The sequence below is a fragment of the Aquila chrysaetos genome, chromosome 9 (assembly GCF_900496995.4).
Source record: "Aquila chrysaetos chrysaetos chromosome 9, bAquChr1.4, whole genome shotgun sequence".
Classification (NCBI taxonomy): Eukaryota; Metazoa; Chordata; class Aves; order Accipitriformes; family Accipitridae; genus Aquila; species Aquila chrysaetos.
In genome coordinates, this window is record NC_044012.1 from 25,491,946 (window position 1) to 25,510,262 (window position 18,317).

Here is an 18,317-nt window from a genome sequence, read left to right on the forward strand (position 1 = left end):
TGGATCGGCATTGGTGCCTTCCTATCCCGGTAGTGAGGAGGTGTCCCAGGCGGGGCTATAAATGCCATGAACTGACGCCGGCTTGCCTCCCGCCCTGCCTGTCCTCGGCTGTTTCGTTTGAGCTGTCGGTGAGTTGTATTTTTTCCTACGATGCTCTGTTCCCCCTCGCCCTGTTGGCCATCCAGATGCCCTCCAGATGTCGCTGATGGTGCAGCTGCCCCAACTTGCAGTGGGGTCCCCCTACGGAGGTTTTCCCCTGGGGCTGAGCGTGAGGCTCCTGCTGCAGCAAGGCTGCATTTCACCTCTGAGGGCTGGAAAAGCACGGGTGCCCCTTCCCTGCCTGGGCTGCCTTCCCCCACGTTCTCCCCTCCGGCATGGCTTTTTTGGAGGTTGCTCAGCACCGGTACCAGATGGCAATATCCAGCCCGGCTGCTAGTGGGGGGGTGAAATTAGGGAGAAAATGGTGATGCATCCCTGTGTATGGGAGTAGGGAGTGGGGTACCGGAGCAGGCTGCATGGTCTGGGGAAGACTGTTGGCCCCCCAGCGTGGGGTTGTCTGGGGACTCTGAACTCTGGTCTCACCTGCTTGTGCTATTGGTGCCTCCAGGATCGCTGGCATTCCCCATGGCATGTCCCTTGGAGCAGGCACTGGCTGTGATAGTCTCCACCTTCCACAAGTACTCGGGGAAGGAGGGGGACAAGTACAAGCTCAGCAAGCAGGAGCTCAAGGAGATGCTTGTGAAGGAGCTGCCCAGCTTCAGCGTAAGTGTGCAGCAGCGGGTACGACATCCCATGGGTGATGCTGGGACTCAGGGATGTGGCCCTTGATGCAAAACCCCATTTTAACCCCCCTTTTGCTCCTGGGCAGAGACAAACCAATGAGGCCAGCTTACAGCAGCTCATGTGCAATCTGGACAGCAACAGTGACAGCGAGGTGGATTTCCAAGAGTACGTGACCTTCCTGGCCTGCATGGCCATGATGTGCAACGACTTCTTCCAGGACTGCCCTGACAAGATGCCGCGCAGGAAGTGAGCATGGGGCACTGGCCTCGGGGCTGCATCATTGCTCCCATGACCCTTTTGCTCTTTCAATAAAGGTGGCTTTAAACAAAGTCCTCTGCATGCTTTGCAATGGGGGGGTTTCTTCTCCCGGGGACAGGAGTGCTGTCAGACTGGGGAAGACCCCATTTCCCTTCCGTGTGCACATTGCAGGTACTGGATGATGAGCAAGAGCATGGGTGCTACTGAGTTGGAGTTGCTCTGCCGCAGCATAGGCACCTCATTCCCTGAGCTCTCGTAAACCGCCTGCTGGGCTGATCCCCACTGGCCATGTTAGCATGAGTCAGCGGCAGTTGCTGCCTGGCAGCACCCTGCCCTGCAGCCCCAGTAACTGCTTTGTGGTGATGCAAGGCAAGGCAGGAGCTTTCACGGGGATTAATGCCTCCGACCAGCACTGTGATAACAGTGACGGGTAAACAACTCTTTTTTAGCCATAATTATTAAGCTGACACAGGGTCAGCCTCTGTCCCCCCACCTGCTGACCTACTGCATTGGGAAGTCACCTAGGACCCTTGTCCCTTCCCCACCCCAAGCGAATCCTTGGGGAGCAGGGTTTCAGTTGCGTTCCTCCTTGGGGTGGGGTTATGGCATGCGGAGGAGTGACTTCTCCCATGCACCCAGCCAGCTCTCCTGGGCTGCCGGCATGGGAGGACTCAGCCCACGGCTATAAATGCGAGGAGCCATGCAGTCACAGCCCTCCCTTCCCCGCACCGGAGCCTGTCCTGCTCATGTCTGTAAGTCTCCATTTCCTCCCCCTGATGCCTTTTCCCCCACACTGAAGAGCTGCGGCCAACCTGGGCTTGCATGCTGGGCTCCAGATGTGCAGCATGCCCCTTCCAGATGTGGACGTTCCCCCCTCTGCCCTGCTGGGAGCCGGACCTTCATCAGTCAGCTTGGGGCTGCTCCCAGAGGCACCGGCAAGCAGAGATGCCACAAAGGCTTCTCTTTGGCCAGCCCTAACTTTGCCCCCCCCGGATGCCCTCTCTGCCAGCCCCCGGGGCTGCATGTGGAGGCAGCCGGGAGCCACGTTTGGGCTGCATCCCGTGAGTCACCCTGCAGCCACCAGCCCCAGCTGATGCAACACCCTGGGGTGGCATGACAGTGAGGATGCGGGGCAGCACCCTGCTCCTTTGGGGCCAGACCCTGGGGGCTGCGCTGAGCTGGGTCTGGAGCGGCTTTGCCTCCTCCTGCCCTGCTGGCACCAGGGCAAGCTAGAGGGTTGCAGAGCATCCCTTGAGGTGGAGAGGGAGTAATGCCCCAGTTGCTCCCCAATCCCTGCCCCAAGGCTGGACCAGCTCCCAGCTGCCTGCTGAGCTCCCCTCCATCCCCGTGCTGCCTACAGCCGTGGTGTGGACTGGACCTGGACCATAACAAAGACGAGGAAGCGAATTTCTAGGAGTACGTCACCTTCCTGAGGGCCCTGGCCACGATCTACAATGATGCACTGAAGGAATGCAAAATGTAGAGCTGGGCCAGCCAGTGGGGCAAGGGGCCCCAGGGGCCTTTTCTAAGGGCCTTTTGTAAAGTTTTTTGTAATTTCCTGTTGTAAAGTTTTGTTGCTGTGTTTCTGGTCATTTTTGAACCTTGAATAAATTAAAACCTCACGGATGGCACTGTTTTTTCTCTTGCTGGGGGCGGGTGGGAGGGACTCAGCAAGGGGCTGCATCCAGTGCTCATGTCCCAGCAGACGGATCCTGTTGGGTGCTGGCGATGCTCTGCCTGTTCTTCTGCCTGGGACTCCCACCCTGGCACTGCACCCTTGGCTTTGCAAGGGCTGGTTTGCCAGGAGACTGGGATTGAAGCTTATCCCCCTGCTCCCCCAAACAGAGAGTGTAGGGGTTATTCCACAAACCCCAGCTTCTGAGATCCAGTGCTCACCTGAGCATCAATATTAGGAAGAAAAAAAAAAAGTATCCACCCCTCCAGGCTCAGTGAAACACCTGAGAATGTGGCTGTACCGCACCTGCATCCCAGAGGCAGGTAAAAGGGACACCCCCTACAAGCCCTTGGTCCTTTTTCTGCCTGATCTATGAATATTTGAAGCTGGCATGGTGCTGTTCACAGGCATCCCAGCCTGCCTGCATCCATCCACACCCCTGTCACCGCCCTGCTGCCATGCCCTTGGGGCTGTACTGGTTCTGTCCCTGCGGCACCAACACTCCTGGCCCCACAGCTGCACTTGGCCGCAGAGCAGATACCAACAACCCACGGCAGCTTTTGCACTGGAGCGTGGGCTGCCATGGCACAGCAGCCAGGCCCCAAGGCAGGGCATGTGCTGGGAGTGTCTGGTGCATGGGCACGTGGCTTCTGTGGCAGGTTGGGTAGCAAATGGCAGCATGAGGACCCACGGCGCATGCGTGTCTCCTCCCACCTCCCCATGTGGCACAGGCATATCCCTTCATGCCTGCCTATGTGTGTCCCATCACGTCTCGCCAACGGTGCACCCGTGTCCCACTGATCAACCATGTGTGGCTCCCCTTCCTGGGGAGGACGTGCCCGTCTCCCTCCATCATACAATCAGTTCCTTTGTTTCACTCTTTTGCAATTTAGGCTTTTTCTGGCACCAGTTCCTCATGCTCCTGGATTAAGAGGCTGACGGGGAGATGTTTCACCACCACTGTCCTTCCCATCTCCTAAAAGCCTTAATGGCTAGCATAGGCTTTTTGCTGTGCCAGTCCCACCAAGAACAGACTTGTGGTGAAGGGCTTGGGCGTTCTTGGGCACAAGCTCCTCACCAGCCCCCCTGACTGTCTTTCCCCCCAAGACAAGCAGAGTTTAGCAGCCCGTGCCAGGCCATGGGAACACCATGGGGTCATCCATGTAGCAGCATACCCCCAACAACTGGGAATAGGCAGCGATTGCCAATGACCTCTGTTATCGTCAGGAAGCAATTACAGCTGCTGGGAAACACCACCTCCTAAGACTGGCAGGCAGGTTTCCGGCATGCTGGCATGCCCAGATTTGTAATGTCTTTCTTGGCTTCCTGGCTAGCCATTAAGAAATGATTCAGGAGGAACGCTGCTCATGATTTTGGAGAGGTGTCTGGGGGCTGAGATGCTTTGGCCATCCCCCAGCACCCATGCAGCACACCTCCAGTGAAATTCAACATTGTCAGGGCAGATACAGGACTGATGAACCTCATCCACCATTGGGAAAAACCAGCATTATCCCACTGGAAACCGTCACCCAGCACCTTTTGTGTGATCTGGAAAAATTCCTTTTCCATCATCTCTGCAAAGACCCCCAAACTCTGCGCGAGTGTCCCAGCTCCTGGGAAAGCCCCTGCACCATCACTGACCCACAATGCTGGCTCCCTGCAAATGTCTCTTTTGGTGTTTCCTTGTTTTGCCCTAACAAGTTTGGTGCGTCCCCTCCCTCGTCAACAGTGGGAGCAGCCAGTTCCTGGAGCCAGGCAAGAAATCGCCACCTGGGCGTGCTGCATAGCCTTGCACAATTCCCAGTGTTATTGCCCAGAAGGAAATTTGAGGCTGTCACAAATCTTAGCTCAGGGAGAGTATAAAAGACACCTTGCCTCCACTGTGCTGTCACTGCTCCTCTCCTCCTGTGCACCGCCATCTGCAGAAGTCAGCCCCAGCACTGCTCATAGGTAAGTAGGTCCTTGCCAAATGGTGGTTTCAGGACTCATGCTGCTGGAAGTGCCACTGGGATGAGCCCAACCATGCCAGGCAGCCAAAGCCTGGCTGGGGCTCCCGGAGGAGAGGGCAGTCCTTCTCCTCTGATGGGTTTAAATGTTTTGCTGCCTGTCCCTTCCTAGCAAGATGAAAACCGACCTGGAGCTCGCCTTGGAGTGTGCCATCAACATCTACCACCAGTATGCCATGAAGTGCCCCATAGATGACTACCTGAGCAAGACTGAGTTCTTGAAGCTGCTGAAGGAGACTGCCGAACCCTTCCTCTACAACACTGTGCCGGTAAGAGCCGAGCATGGCCCAGCTCTCCTAATGCTGGTGAGAGCTTGCAGAAGGGGTGGCCTCCTTGGGGTGTGTGGGTGGTTGAGAGCCTCCCAAAGGGGAGGGAAAGTTTTTCTAGGGTTTTCCTGAAACTGTGCAATCCTTGCTGGGTGAGCCTTGTGCTGTAGCTGCGGGCTGTCAGGGTGACCCTGAACACTGCTGTGCTTCAGGTTGACTCTTTTTCATGTTTGTCCTGCTGCAGCCTAACACATCCATCGATGACTATATAAGCAAGCTCTTTGCCAGAGCAGACCACAACCATGACGGTCGCCTGAAGTTCACCGAGTTCCTGACCACGCTGAATCTCGTAGTCATTGATGCCCACAATAGGTCCCACCAGTGTCACAGCAGCCATGACCAGCATCCAGATGACAGTCACGGCCAGGACCACGGCCATGGTCCCCACAAGTGAAGCAGTTCCCAGGGTGACTGTGCCCACGGGATTGTGCTTTTCCAGCAGCATCATCCCTTCTGTTTGTCCACAAGCACAGACAAACCTGTAACCAAAGCTTTGTTGTCTGCTTCTGCCTATGGCATTGAAATAAAATTTTTTTCTTCAAGCACCAAATGCAGCTGTATTACGTGTCCTGTCGTCTCCAGGGAGGATGCAATATGCATCTAGTGTGTGGCTGGGGGGGGTTTAAATGCCTATTGAACTGGAGAAGCAATGGGAAAGGAAAGGTGGCATGGGGGGACCCTGCTCCTTGCAGAGCAGGGAGCCAGGACAACAGGGCTACTGGGTCACAGCTGAGCAGCACAGGCTGTGCAGGGTCCCCGTTCTGAAGCATATCAGACCCTGGCATGCTCCCACTGCCTTCCCAAGGCTCAGCGGGTTCCCTGCACAGGGTGGTTGGCCCCAGCACCCTTCACCTCAGTGGATGGCGGGGTGTGTAGCACCCCATCACACTGGGGAGGTTCCTGGGAAGGGGCAGCCAGTGGCTGCACGAGAGCGTCCTCAGCCCTGGTTCTCCTGGCCCCTCTTTGCACCAGCTCCAGGACATGCCAGGGTGAAGCACAGCCAGGGGCTGCTTCCCCAGGTGGCTGCCAAGACCCTGCTCTGGACCTGGGGGTGCAGCATCCTGGGGGTACGTGCAATGCTTTTGCAACCCACAAAGCAACCAGCACTTATCTTGCAAGCCCTGACACAGCAAAGAATGAGGCTGAGGGGCTCTGGAGAGCTGGTGTTAACTCTGCATAATGAAATTGGATGTTTTTGTTAGCGTGAGGCAACAGCACCCCAGGTCACAGCACATCTACAAGCCACTGCAGGCTCCTGGGGAGCAGATACATGAGCAGAAAAGAGCTCCTTTATCTGCCAGCGACTGCACTGAGTGGGAAACCCTTAGGCTCAGGAGGCTCTGACATTTCCAACATCAGCTGAAATCAGAAGCCTGTCACATGTGAAACTGAGCCACAAAAGGAAGCATGGGGCTATTGCATGGTTATTTGCACTTGATGACACAGGTGATCACTTTCTGGCTCCACAATGTTGCTACTGGTGAGGAGGCTTTGTCCCCCAGAGGCAGACGTTATTCACTGTCCTGCCAGGGCACCCAGGTTGTCAGTTGCGCATCACTCCCGTCGTGGGGCTGGGCACTACGAGCTGCCTCCCCTGCAGGTTTTGGGGAACACGGCTGTGAAAGATGGGAATTCAGAGCCCACAGGCCTGTCTGCGTGGAGACTATGCAAGTGCACAGGGCAAAAATCAGTCTTGGCTGATGCTTTGCGAGGCCAGCGGGGGAATAAGGATGCAGTTTTGGACTGTTGACAGTCCCTGATGAGTAGAGCAGGAAAACAAAAAAAGCAATAAAGTGAGTCAGGGATACCAGAATAAAACTCATGCAACAGTTCTTGATACTGCCCCTGGGACATGCAAGAAACATACTCAAACAGGAATGGTTACCCTTTTGTTTTTCTGTTCCTACCCTCTTCCTGGAATCTATTGTCTTATTTTTACATCTTTTTATAGTCTCTTCATTCTTCTAGTACCTGTTCTGCTAACGCAAGATGGGTGGCACAAGAGGTGACTGTTGCAAAACACTTGCTAGTTAATGCTCCAGCCAGTAAAGACTCTGACCTCAGATTTTCTTCTTGTTTTATGCCCAGTTTCCTCCACAAAGTTTCTGGAGCAAGAGGAAAGGTCTGGTACAAGTGACATGAAAATAGAAAGTAATGGAAAATACCCTGGAAAACAGTTTCTTAAAAGGTAGATGCTGCCTTCATCTTTGTTAGTGTTCAACCAGTTAGTATCATAGAAAACAGAGAGATCACACTAAAAACAACAAAGGGACAGTTATCCACATCTCTCTGAAACAGCCCATCTTTCTTCTACATTGGCATGAGAGTGCATAAAATTTTCAGCACATTGCAGAACTTGCAAAGTTTTGGCAAGTTCTGCCAAGACGGACCTGCCTTTTATGCTCATGTTGAGGTGTGATGGTACATCCAGTGTTTTTCCCATTCTTTGCCCAGCACACAAGCAGCTCAGCCTTGTCAGAGGTGATGGTGGGGTGCAAGGGCAGCATTTCCAAAGGCCGGTGGGTGTAACCAGGAACTATGTGCAGAGGTATGAGACGGGGAGGGGTTCAGAAGTTCCCACCTTGCAATTTCCAGGTACGGGAAATCCTAACTCAAGCTCTTGCTTGCAGCAGGTGTGTCAGCATATCTGATGAAAGAGGACCTCAGACATGTATAAAAGGGCTGCCCAGGCTCTTGGATCACTGCAACAGACCCATCATCTGCAAACCCTCCTTGGAGACAAGGGTAAGTAACACTGCAATGGTTCTTGGAGGAAATAAGATGAGGGAGAAGCAATTTTGAATATGGCACTTCACGCCCTATGCCTGTTTTATTCCAGGGTGATGCTTTCTACTTCGGGCAGGGTAGGAGGCTGGTTTTGATGACAGTACAAGTATAAATTAATGGCATTTCTGTGCCATCTTTAGTGGAGCTGTAATTGTTTCCACTGGCAAGGAGAGAGCCCTTTGCAGGTGCTCTGCAGGTCACCTGCATGGTGGCACCCACCAGAGAACAGGGTCTCTGTGCTCAATGTCTGCAGTGAAAAGGGTTTCCCACCCAAAGAGGAGAGGGAGATTCGCAGAAAGAGGAGGAGGTCAGGGAGAGGCTGCAATGGAGCCCATACCTGAACTGTGCTCCCTGCCTTAAAGCCATCCTTGCTGTCAGTGGCACGGTACAGATACGTGACTACAGCCTGACGGGTTTGTCTAACTTGCCTGACAAATGCCTCCAGGTCAGTAAGAACAAGCTGCTGCTTGGGTGAAGCTAAAATTGGAGACGGTTGGACAATGCTGTAAAACAGTGATATTCCTAAAACCACTTATTACCTGCTCGGCACCGAGGAGCCACCAACTGCTCCCAGGCATGCTGGGTGCTGCTGGCTTGCTCAGCCCTGGTGAGATGAGGCTCCTGGTACAGATCTGCTGCTAGGCTGCAGAGGTGCCATGCAACCCCCCCTTGGGGTGCCTGGGGTGGGGGCCAAGAGCATGGTGTGGGGTTCCTGGTTTTTGATGCATCTCATGGCTTTGAGGTTTCTCCATGCAGTTTCTGTAGGTACCTCAAGAGCTCAGCCATGTCTGCAAGCACCCAGAGAACAGCCACCCTTCCTGAGACTCAGCAGTTCCCTGGAAACTGCACACTAGAGATGGCCCTGAAAACCATTGTGGATGTCTACCACCGTTACAGCATCCGGGAGGGCCAGCTTGACCTCCTCAACTTCAACGACTTCAGGACACTGCTGACTGAGCAGGCACCGACCTTCCTACAAGCTTGCGTGAGTGCCTCAGGAGATGTGTTGTGCTCCCTGGAGGGGCTGTGGCAGGGATGAGGCTGAGGTTGGATGTTCCTGTGGGAATAGGGTGCAGACCCCACCATGGCTGTGATCCACAGAGTGGGTTTCTGTGATCAGTCCCAGCTTGTTCATGTACTGTGGGGCCACCCCTGCTCATCCCTCCTGCCACTGCATGGGTATGGAGCAGCCAAAGGAGCTTAGGACAAGAGCCTATCTATCTGGGGTTTTAACTAGGGGCTGACTGCAAGGTAGGAGCTTCCAAACATTTCCCAGGGCATGCAAGAATAAAGCTGGCTCGGTATCCACCAGTGGGTGTACAGCCCAGGGAGGAGCCATGCTAACACATGTCCTGTCCCCCAATTTCAGGACAGGAACAAACGTGAATACCTGAGGACACTCTTTGAAGAGACAGACTTAAATAAGGACAGTGAGCTGACTTTTGAGGAGTTCACCATCGTCTTGGCCAAGCTGACCGATGATGCCCATCGCATCAGCCACCAGGATGACCGCTGTATACCAGACAAGGATTGAGTCTCAGTGCACGACCCACGTAAAACTCAGAAGGGGTTGCTTGTAGGAATTGTGCTCTGGCTGCTTTCTGTCTGCTTGGATCAGTCATGCTTGTGAGACAATAAAGCATCACTTGAAGTTCACCGAGTCCTTCCTATCCCATCTCATGCATGGGGAGGGTGGGCACCAGCTGCAGCAAATGCATGGTCCTGCTGGAGCTGTGGGATAAAGGCTTGCCTAAATGAGGCACCCCAAAAGGAAGAGGCTTACGATCGAGATGTGATGAGTGGCAGAGAGCTGTATTGCTCAGTGTCTGGTCCAAGCTGAGAGGGCTGGAATGATGGGCTTGGAAGGTACTAATGACCAGAACACCAATGCAAGGCATTGCCATCAACTGCAACGTATTGCAGTTGTATTAGACGTTTTCCCTGTCAGAGGAATTTTTCTGCATAGACTGGGAAGAGCTGAGCCAGCCTAGCTTGGGGAAGCACTTGCTATTTTGCCCATCCTCAGCCAGCTTTTTCACCTTGGCCATGCCAAGTGTGTTCTCTGGATGCAGAATCACCTGTGAGCAGGAAAAGTGCATTAATACCCATGACAACAGCAGTTCACCACAGAGCACAGCCTTTACCACAAGAACAAGCCAGGGTGCTCTTAGTAACTTCCATGTGTATTTTTTTTTTCCTATCTGTATATATAGCTTCTAGTTTGTGGGAAATTCTGAGATTTAAAATTTTACCCCTAAATCCCAATGAAAACTCAAATTTCAGATATTTCCCACGCAGACAAGTCATCTGGAGTGCTCCCTCCCAACCCTGCTGAATCACTTGCTACCCAGCCATGGTGAAAAGCCCAGATGGTTTCCATCTCAGAGTTTTCCGCCAGTAAAATATTCTCACCAAAACCCTGATGGGCTCCAGCAGGGCACAAAGATCTTGTCCCTGGCTGAGCCATCTGGGAGATGTCTTTCAGCACCAACAAACTGTTTCTGGGTACTAAATACACTGTAATGCAGCTCTTTTCTTCACCAAATGCTCAGGTACCACCACCCCATGGAGCTGAGCAGGTAGCTGCCCCAGCACAAGCAAGAGCAACACTTTGCATGTTGCAGCACAAGCAGGAAGGTCAAGTGCAATGGAGAGTTCCAGCCCTGCAATCTGCCAGAGCTGCAGGAGGCCTTAGAGAGGGTCCAGCACCCTGCAGCAGTTGTGCTGTGCCTGGGCGGGCAGCAGAGCTGGGGCTCAGCTCCCTTTGGGCTGGACCAAGGTGGTGCCTGCCAAGCACCTGAGTTTATAGCTGTTTGATATGCCTAAGACATATGTGAATGCTTTTTGGCTCAAGCTAAAGGACTGGGAAATCCTCACCCTTGTGGCTCCAGGATGGGAAAACCTCTAGGCTGCCCCAGCTCCCATGGTGGCTGGTCCTGCCAGGTGGCAGCTGGAGCATCGCTGGTCTGATGATGCTCAAAGGTGCTCAGGAGCCAGGGCTCAGAGTTTGTCCCCTGGCTCCCCCAAGCTATAACCACATCTAGCAACCAGAACATATGTCCTGTCCTGATCTGGACTAAAACCTGCTGTGAAACACAGCAAACCGCATAGTGACAAACCCTGCCATGCCCTCTTCCCGCATCAGCCAGCCACTTGCCTGTAAACACGTATTTTGAAAGAGTTTTGCAACCATTGTCAAGCATGGGGTGCCCTGCCAGGGCTCAGGTCCTCAGGGCACAACCAACCTCAAACCAGACCTTTTGCTTGCCATGACTACTGGGCTGCTTGCGTGCTACCTGATACCTGCTTCCCACTCCTTCGCCTCTGCAGCTCCAGCAAGCAGGGGCTTGCTCAACCCCAGTGGCCTTGGGGCCAGGATTGCAGCTTGCTGCAGCCACTTTGGCATGGCTCACAAGCACAGCTGGACAGGGAGGCTCCCTCTGCAAGGAGACCTGCAGAGCCAGGCAAAAATTTGTCCTAGCACATGTTCCTGTGACCCTAAGCAATACACAGGCTCCCTGGTCACTTTAGTGATTGCACTGGCATTTAAAAACAAAACACCTGGGGTCTCATCCCTGCTGCCTGGTGGGCATATCTGAGGGTCCTAGCCACCATCCCTCTTTGGAAATCCCTGGCCACAACCCACACCTTGTAACCCATCCTTGCTCTTCCCCACCTCCAGGATGATAAAATGACCAAAATATGGTTTCCTGAAATTGCTGCAAAATTCTGCAACTGAGCAGATGGTCCCTGACACCCTGTTGTGAAATGCTCCAGCCTTTCTCCAGCTGTTTTCTGCATCAAAGCACTCCTGTTGTGAAATGCAGTGCACCCCCACCAGTGAGGGCAGGAGTCCCAGTGGCCACTGTGTGTGGACCGGGGCTGCATCCCCTAGCAGCTGCCTACACAGTGCTGCTCCGTGTCAGCTCATCTGGAGGTCCTGGAGCTTGCCCCAGGCCTGTCCATGGCCATGTTTTGGCCTCCACTTTGTGTCTGAGATTAGTGTCATATTTGGCAGGTTAAACAAACCCCCAAACAAGTCAGCTGAATCAGCAGGCAGAGCATTTTAATGAAGAAGCACTGGAAAATCTTGTTTTGCTCCTCATCTTAGCTGCTCTGAGGCAAAGCGCCTGTGCTGGGTCTCTGCAACACCGAGAAACAACAACAAAAAGCAGCGACAAAGTGAGGACACAGTCCTAAAAATTAAAACCACACCTTTCAGCCACACCTGGTCTCCCCAGCTCAGAGCATACCTTGGGTGGGGAGAAACCACCCTTGGCATTGGCTGTTGCTAACCTGAGGAGATGAAAAGAAGTTCCGGGAGCCCCGCCAGGTTGGGAACCCACCCTGTATTATTTGTCTTTCATAAAAAGCTGCTTGCTGCAGGCAGGGGATGGTCCCCCAGCACTGGGGCACTGCCCTCAGCACCAGCTCTGTCCCTGTGTCATGAAGGCAACCCTGGCCATGCTGTCAGTGCTGGGCTGTGTGAAGCAATTACACAGTGGGATGCCTTTGGGTGCACTGGACCATGCAGTGCTTGCGTGCACCAGGTCTGCAAGGATGGGGATGCTACAGGGCCAAGCAGTGCCGGCTCATTGGAGAAGGGCAGGCATGATGCTGTGGGTCCCCTTTGTCTTGCAGCATGAAGACAACTCTATAAATGAGAGTAAAACAGGTGAAATTGAAGCAGCAAAGGGGAATGGACTTCCACTGAGAGCTGGAGAATTTCAGCCCCAATTGCCAGGTGGAGGGGGTGAATGGGACCCAGCTGCAGAGACACAGCTATGCCCTGACCACCTCCTGCCACCCAGACAGAGTACATGACACACCGACCTTGCGGGAAAAGCCACAGACACCCCTTTTAAGGAACTACCCTGGAGCCTTAAGCAATGTACAAGTATGTCATGAAGATGGACTGGAATTGGGTGAAACAGACATTTCACAACCGGTGGAGGGGCACAGGCAGATGGTCAGGCTATAAGAGATGCTGTGGTTGGGACCAGCCCTGCTCCAGCCTGAGGGGATCTCACTACTTTGTCAAGATGAGCAAGGCAAGTCTAATGTGACATGGGCATTTAAGGTCTTCATGCTCTTTTCCAGGTGCTGGCTGGGCCATTGGAGGTGCAAGAACCCTTAGGGAGCCTCTCCTCACCATGTGAGCTGCCATTAGTTGCTGGCAGAGGATAACCATCTCCACTCAGGCTCACCTGAGCACAACCCACAAGGAGAGATGTCTCCTCCTGGAAGAGGTTCCTCACAGCACAGTCCAACCACTGAAGGGGCTTCTGGACATCAGATCTCATACTCTGTATCTCTACAGAAGTTTTTGCAGTGCCACCAGCTATTTTGGGAGCCTTGCTCCAACAGTGCCTGACTTACAGAAGGCACATTTGGAGGGGAGGGAAATCAACTCTCAGTTATTATCTGTAGTTGCACATCCCAGAGCAGAAGCAGGCAAAGGCCGCAACACCCTTCAGTCTCCTTTGGCTTGTAGATAAGAGAAAACTCAAAACAAACAGCTCAAATATATCCCAAAAAAGAATGACTGAACAAAACCAGACTGCATCCTCATCTGGTGTGAAGCAGGTGGCTGTACCAGAGCCTCACTGGTTTACATCAGACTTGCTTATCTATTGTGGCTCCTGACATTATTCAGTGTAATGGTTTCTCTTCAGACCTCCCAGATCCAGGAACCACTCTCTGAGCTGGAGAAGGCCATGGATGTCATCATTGATGTCTTTCACCAGTACTCAAGGCGGGAAGGGGACAGAGACACCCTGACCAAGAACGAGCTGAAGCTCCTGATTGAGAAGCAGCTTGTGAACTATCTGAAGGTGAGTGGAGTCAAAGCAGGGTTTCTTGTGGCCCACATGGGGAGGTAGCTGGGCTGGACCCCATTGCCTGAATATCTCTGGGACCTGGATTCATCCCCTTCCTACTCTGCTCTCCTGCCCCAACACCTTCTGCCCAGACTCTCCCTGTCCAACTGCCACTTTCCAAACATGCTCTGTAGACAGATGAAGGAAACCCACACAGGTCTGAGTGAACCTGCAGCCAGCTATTTACTCTCATCACCTTACCTGCAAAAATCAGGGTCATATTGCCTGAGAGTTCCTTTGCCATCTAGGAGCAATGATGTCAGAAATATCAGCCAAAAAGTAAATTTTTTTTTTTTTTTGTAACTCATTTTGCTAAAGCAGACAGTAAAGTGTTTTTAATCCAACACGCTAAAGGAGAGGTTTGTGGCTGACCTAACACTGCTGCCTTCATCGGTCTCCACATTGCATGGTGTCCTTGCAGTGATGCTAGCTTTTTGCCCTCTGATTGCTTTATTGCTGCAGGTGAATCATTGCTGTACCCAAAGCAATCGGTGATGATGACACAAGGATGAAATCACTCATAGCACCTGGCCATTGGGGACCTGGCACACATGAGGGTCCCAGCGAGGCCGGGGAGAGGCTTGAGCTGTGGATGACAGGACTTTGCCCTCACCCTGTCCTTTTCTTTGCAGCATGTGAAAAACAAGGCCACCATTGATGAAATCATGAAGGACCTTGACATCAACAAGGATGCGCAGATCAGCTTCTGCGAGGTGATGTTGCTGATCGTCCGTGTTACCATTGCCACCCACGAACACCTCCACGATGTTGAGGACCAGCAGCAGCAACACAAACACCAGCACCAACACCACCACTGAGGTGGGCTGTGGTCCCAGGCCGAAGGCACCCATGCAGTGCTTGCAGCCCCTGGCTTTCTCCCCTCCATCTCTCTCCACCCACCTCCCTCTTTTCCTTCCTTCAAGTTTGATGGTTTTGCTGCCAAATAAAGATTTGCCCTGAGGCTGTCAAAACTCTTTTGTGTGTCTGCATGGTTTTCCTCAAGGCAAGTCCTGCACCTTGCTGTCTCTCCCAGCATGACTTTAAACGAGGCAAATCCACCTTGGAGACAGGCTGCAGGTTCTCAGGGGCGAGGTGAATGCTTGGGGAGAGCAGGGTTCATTGCAGTGGGTGCTCACAATACTCATATTATAATGTGCTCCATAGGTGAGGGAAGGCAGTATAATTTGACAGGCCTTTGCATTTCCAACTAGAAAAAACCCCAACATTTTGGCCTGAAAACACTCTGCATGTCTCCTAGGACTGACCTGTGGTGGTAGGCAAGAGCTGGAAGAAAGGATGGGGATGGATGAGCACTCTTTTCTGGATGAGCACGCTTTTTAGGGCACTTCTGCTCTGCGGGGCCCTGACATGGGACTGGAAGGGGGCTGGGGGTGGATGCATTTAGTTTTAGTGCTACAGCCAGCAGTGAGGTCTGGCTGCTGGGTTTCGTGTGGAAGAGACCTGAGAACAATCCCAACTCCTCACTCAGAGCATCCCATGTTTGCACTGAGGAGGTGTCTGTTATTAATAGCTGCTTTCCAGAGTGGGTGGCTGGAAATGCCTATGATGCTGCTGAGCAGCCTCCTTTCATGCATACTTAGAACCTGGCTACTGATTTGCAAATGCCTTTTAGAGGGGGGGAAAAAAGGAACAGTTGTGATTTCCTAAGGGTGAGTCAAAGCCCTGAAATCGCCCTGCTCTGTGAAGGAACCTGCCACAAGCTTCCCCAATCCAGCAGCACTGAAGCAAGCCCTCTGGTTAACACAAGACTGCCACAAGTTTGCTTCACCAGTGCTGGCTGGGTTGCTTCAGCTTCCTTTGGAGTCAATTTTGACATCTGAAGTGTCAAACACCTTCTTACAAGGTAAAATCCGCTTCAGGGACCAGAGTCCACTCAGCTCTGCCCGAGCCTGCACAGGGTGGCAGCTCCCTTCTGGAGCCAGATCCTGCACTCAGCACTGAATCCTGCACCCCAAAATGGGTCATGCACCCCATCCTACAGCAGTTTAGGGTCTCTGGAGCAGGTAAGAGGCCCACACCCAAGGGAGAGAGTGGAGCTGGTTCATTGCCATCATCCTGCTGGGGCAGTAGCACATCACCTCCAAGAACCAAGCTGTCCCCAGGTCTGGCCCATAAGGACATGCCCAGCTTTCAGGACAAGGGCGGTTCAGGTCCCATTTGCAGCAGATCAGTTTTTCAGGAGCTCAGCACTCTGCTGGTTAGTGGTCAGCCCTTCTGTTCTTTGCAACAGAGGGGTCTCCCTGTGCAGGGGCCAAGCACACAAATCTTGGTACTGGGGGCACCCACAAACCACCCTGGGACCTTCCCCCAGGATCCAGGCAACAACCAGCTTTGAAGCTCACAGAGCTGATGCAACAGGATATTTGCCAACACAGCGGGACTTTATGCTCCCCTGAAACCCAGGGTGCAGGACTCCTGTTGTGTCACCCGCCGGGGCTGTTGGACCATCGCACCAGAGGTGGCAAAGAGTGAGCCACCACACACCCTGAGCACAGCAGGACCCGGATACCAACACAGGGCTACAAGCAAGCAAAAGCTATCGGCAGGTCCTCCTGTAATAGCAGAGTGGTCTCCAAATCTATACACATCCTTTCATCCCAACAGAGCTCACAGCTCCCAGAACAGAGGGGACACCAAAGCATCACAAGTAAGAAGGTGTTGGATACACCCCAACTACGCCGTATCCTGTGCTGCAGAAGAATTGCTCGCTCAGGCTGATGGGCAAGGTGCTCTGCTGCCCACAGCCATGCTGCCCGTTTGGGGATGGCACCTGGGTTCCTCCAGCCTTGCTGCCCCAGAAGCACTTCACCAGCAGCACGAAGCAGGGGCGGGGGGAGGGGGGCAGCTCCCAGCCCCACCTGCCTTCACCCCCAGGTTATAAAGCAGGATTCGACCTCTGCAAGCTGAGGACCAGGCTCCTGCTGCCACCTGGTGGCATGTGCCACCGAGGCTGTTGGGGTGGCCACCACCCTCAGAGCAACATGGGGAGCCCATGGTCCTGCCCGGCTCCCCAGGATTGCACCTCAGGGACACAGCGGCTGAGCCCATCAATCGCAGGCAGAGCCCCGTCCTGTAACTCCCCTGTTTATCACATCCCCTACTTCGACCCCACCAGTGCTCTTTACAATAAGTAGGATTATATTGATTTATGTGTCAGACACAAAAACACGCACTGATTTACAAACACCCAAAACTCCTCTCTTGCATGCCCCTGCTTAAGCCACCACACAGTTTTGCTGGTAAGGGCTCCTTTCTATCTCAACACTACCACATCAACTCCTCTTACCTGTGTCCTATGGGGAGAAGGAGAAGGGAGAAGCACTGTGGTTCCTCCAGTGTACAGCTCAAAGCATCAGGCAAGTGGTGGATGCAGATAAATACTAAATCCTCCTCCTTTTCCTGTTTGGTGGGGCTTGTACCCCACATGCCTCTCCCTGAGCTTTGCCCAAGTGAGGTGCAATGCCATCAGCTTGCATTCATACCCTGCCAGGGGTCCCAGCCTAGCCCCTGCCTAAGGACTATGTCTCCCCCAACTGCCATCTTGTCCTGTCCCATCAAAATAGCTTTGGGTGGCCCTGCCAGCTCCTCACACTGCTGACCCCCTCCCAAAGCTCCCAGGCGGGAGAAAAAGGGCTAAAGTCTACAGGGCTGGGCTTTATGAACAGCTCTGCAATGAGGGGATGTAATCCAGCTGGGGCTGATCTGTGCCTCCCAGCTGTGACCTAGGCCAGCCCCAGCATCCCCATCCTGCCTGGTCCCCCTGCCCACCACGGACCCCCTCCACCCACTGTTGACCTCCTCCACCTGCTTCAGACCCCCTTCACACCCCACAGACCCCTCCATGCGGAGTCAGTGGCCCAGTGGCTGACAGAGGAAGGGTTGTGCAATGCCCAGCGCTGTGGCAATTGGGGACTTTGATGCACTGTGCGCGTTGCGTTTGTTATCAGTCTAGACATGCCAATAGGGATGAGCCGCCGTAAAACTGGTTGGTCCTGGGGTGTTGGTGAGGCATGTGGCCAGGAGCTGACCCGTCGTCATGGGCAAACCCATGCCTAGAGCCCAGCAAAGCCAGCCTGACGCTGCTGTGGATGAGGATGTGCTGCCACAGGATGGCACCGTGGTAGCAGCAGGCTCAGAGGGAGTAGCTGGCAGAAGGGACTGGCTCGGAGTGATTCAGAGCAATTTTCCTCCTAATCCCCCTCATTCCCCGGGGGGAACGTGTGCTAATCGGAATGGCAGTGGTGGAGGGAGGAGCACAGTGGTTGTAGGTGCCATTGCCATGTGTTGCCCTCCCATCCTCCTCCACAAGTGCTTCCTGCCTGGTGCAGTGGCTTCCGCACGGCCATGCCTGGCCACCCCGCAGCATCCCCGGTCCTGGGGTCCTTCCCACGTGCACCGTCCCCCTGGCAGAGAGATGCTCTTCCAAGATAGTTCATACAGAGATGGGGATCCGCCAACATAAAGCCTTAAACCCTGAGCACTCGGCCATCAGCATGACTCCAGCCCATGAGAAAACACTCCTTTGGCTGCGACTTCATCAAGGGCATGGCCAGGAGCAGCTGGCACTCCAGCTTGTGGGAGA

The 18,317-nt window shown here is 53.7% G+C and overlaps 4 protein-coding genes across 5 annotated transcripts; all 4 read left to right on the forward strand.

Moving 5' to 3' along the window:
• The first annotated feature begins 8 nt into the window (after window positions 1-8).
• On the forward strand, window positions 9-1,112 carry LOC115345313 (protein S100-A4-like). The gene is made up of 3 exons (XM_030023807.1): window positions 9-128; window positions 608-762; window positions 869-1,112. The coding sequence occupies exons 2-3, from the start codon at window positions 625-627 to the stop codon at window positions 1,031-1,033; spliced, it is 303 nt and encodes a 100-aa protein (XP_029879667.1). The 5' UTR covers window positions 9-128; window positions 608-624; the 3' UTR covers window positions 1,034-1,112.
• Window positions 1,113-4,502: 3,390 nt separating this feature from the next.
• LOC115345310 (protein S100-A7-like) lies at window positions 4,503-5,592 on the forward strand. Its single transcript, XM_030023803.2, has 3 exons — window positions 4,503-4,666; window positions 4,835-4,991; window positions 5,233-5,592. The coding sequence occupies exons 2-3, from the start codon at window positions 4,839-4,841 to the stop codon at window positions 5,440-5,442; spliced, it is 363 nt and encodes a 120-aa protein (XP_029879663.1). The 5' UTR covers window positions 4,503-4,666; window positions 4,835-4,838; the 3' UTR covers window positions 5,443-5,592.
• Window positions 5,593-7,459: 1,867 nt separating this feature from the next.
• Window positions 7,460-9,491, forward strand: LOC115345309 (protein S100-A8-like). Of its 2 annotated transcripts, none has more exons than XM_030023802.2 (3): window positions 7,460-7,793; window positions 8,601-8,820; window positions 9,205-9,491. In XM_030023802.2, the coding sequence occupies exons 2-3, from the start codon at window positions 8,620-8,622 to the stop codon at window positions 9,367-9,369; spliced, it is 366 nt and encodes a 121-aa protein (XP_029879662.1). In that variant the 5' UTR covers window positions 7,460-7,793; window positions 8,601-8,619; the 3' UTR covers window positions 9,370-9,491. The 2 variants fall into 2 exon arrangements, with proteins under 2 accessions (XP_029879662.1, XP_029879661.1); XM_030023801.2 differs by having other exon boundaries at window positions 7,464-7,793; window positions 8,592-8,820.
• A 3,219-nt stretch (window positions 9,492-12,710) lies between these two features.
• On the forward strand, window positions 12,711-14,688 carry LOC115345306 (protein MRP-126-like). Its single transcript, XM_030023796.2, has 3 exons — window positions 12,711-12,886; window positions 13,511-13,669; window positions 14,347-14,688. The coding sequence occupies exons 1-3, from the start codon at window positions 12,725-12,727 to the stop codon at window positions 14,530-14,532; spliced, it is 507 nt and encodes a 168-aa protein (XP_029879656.2). The 5' UTR covers window positions 12,711-12,724; the 3' UTR covers window positions 14,533-14,688.
• Window positions 14,689-18,317: the final 3,629 nt, after the last annotated feature.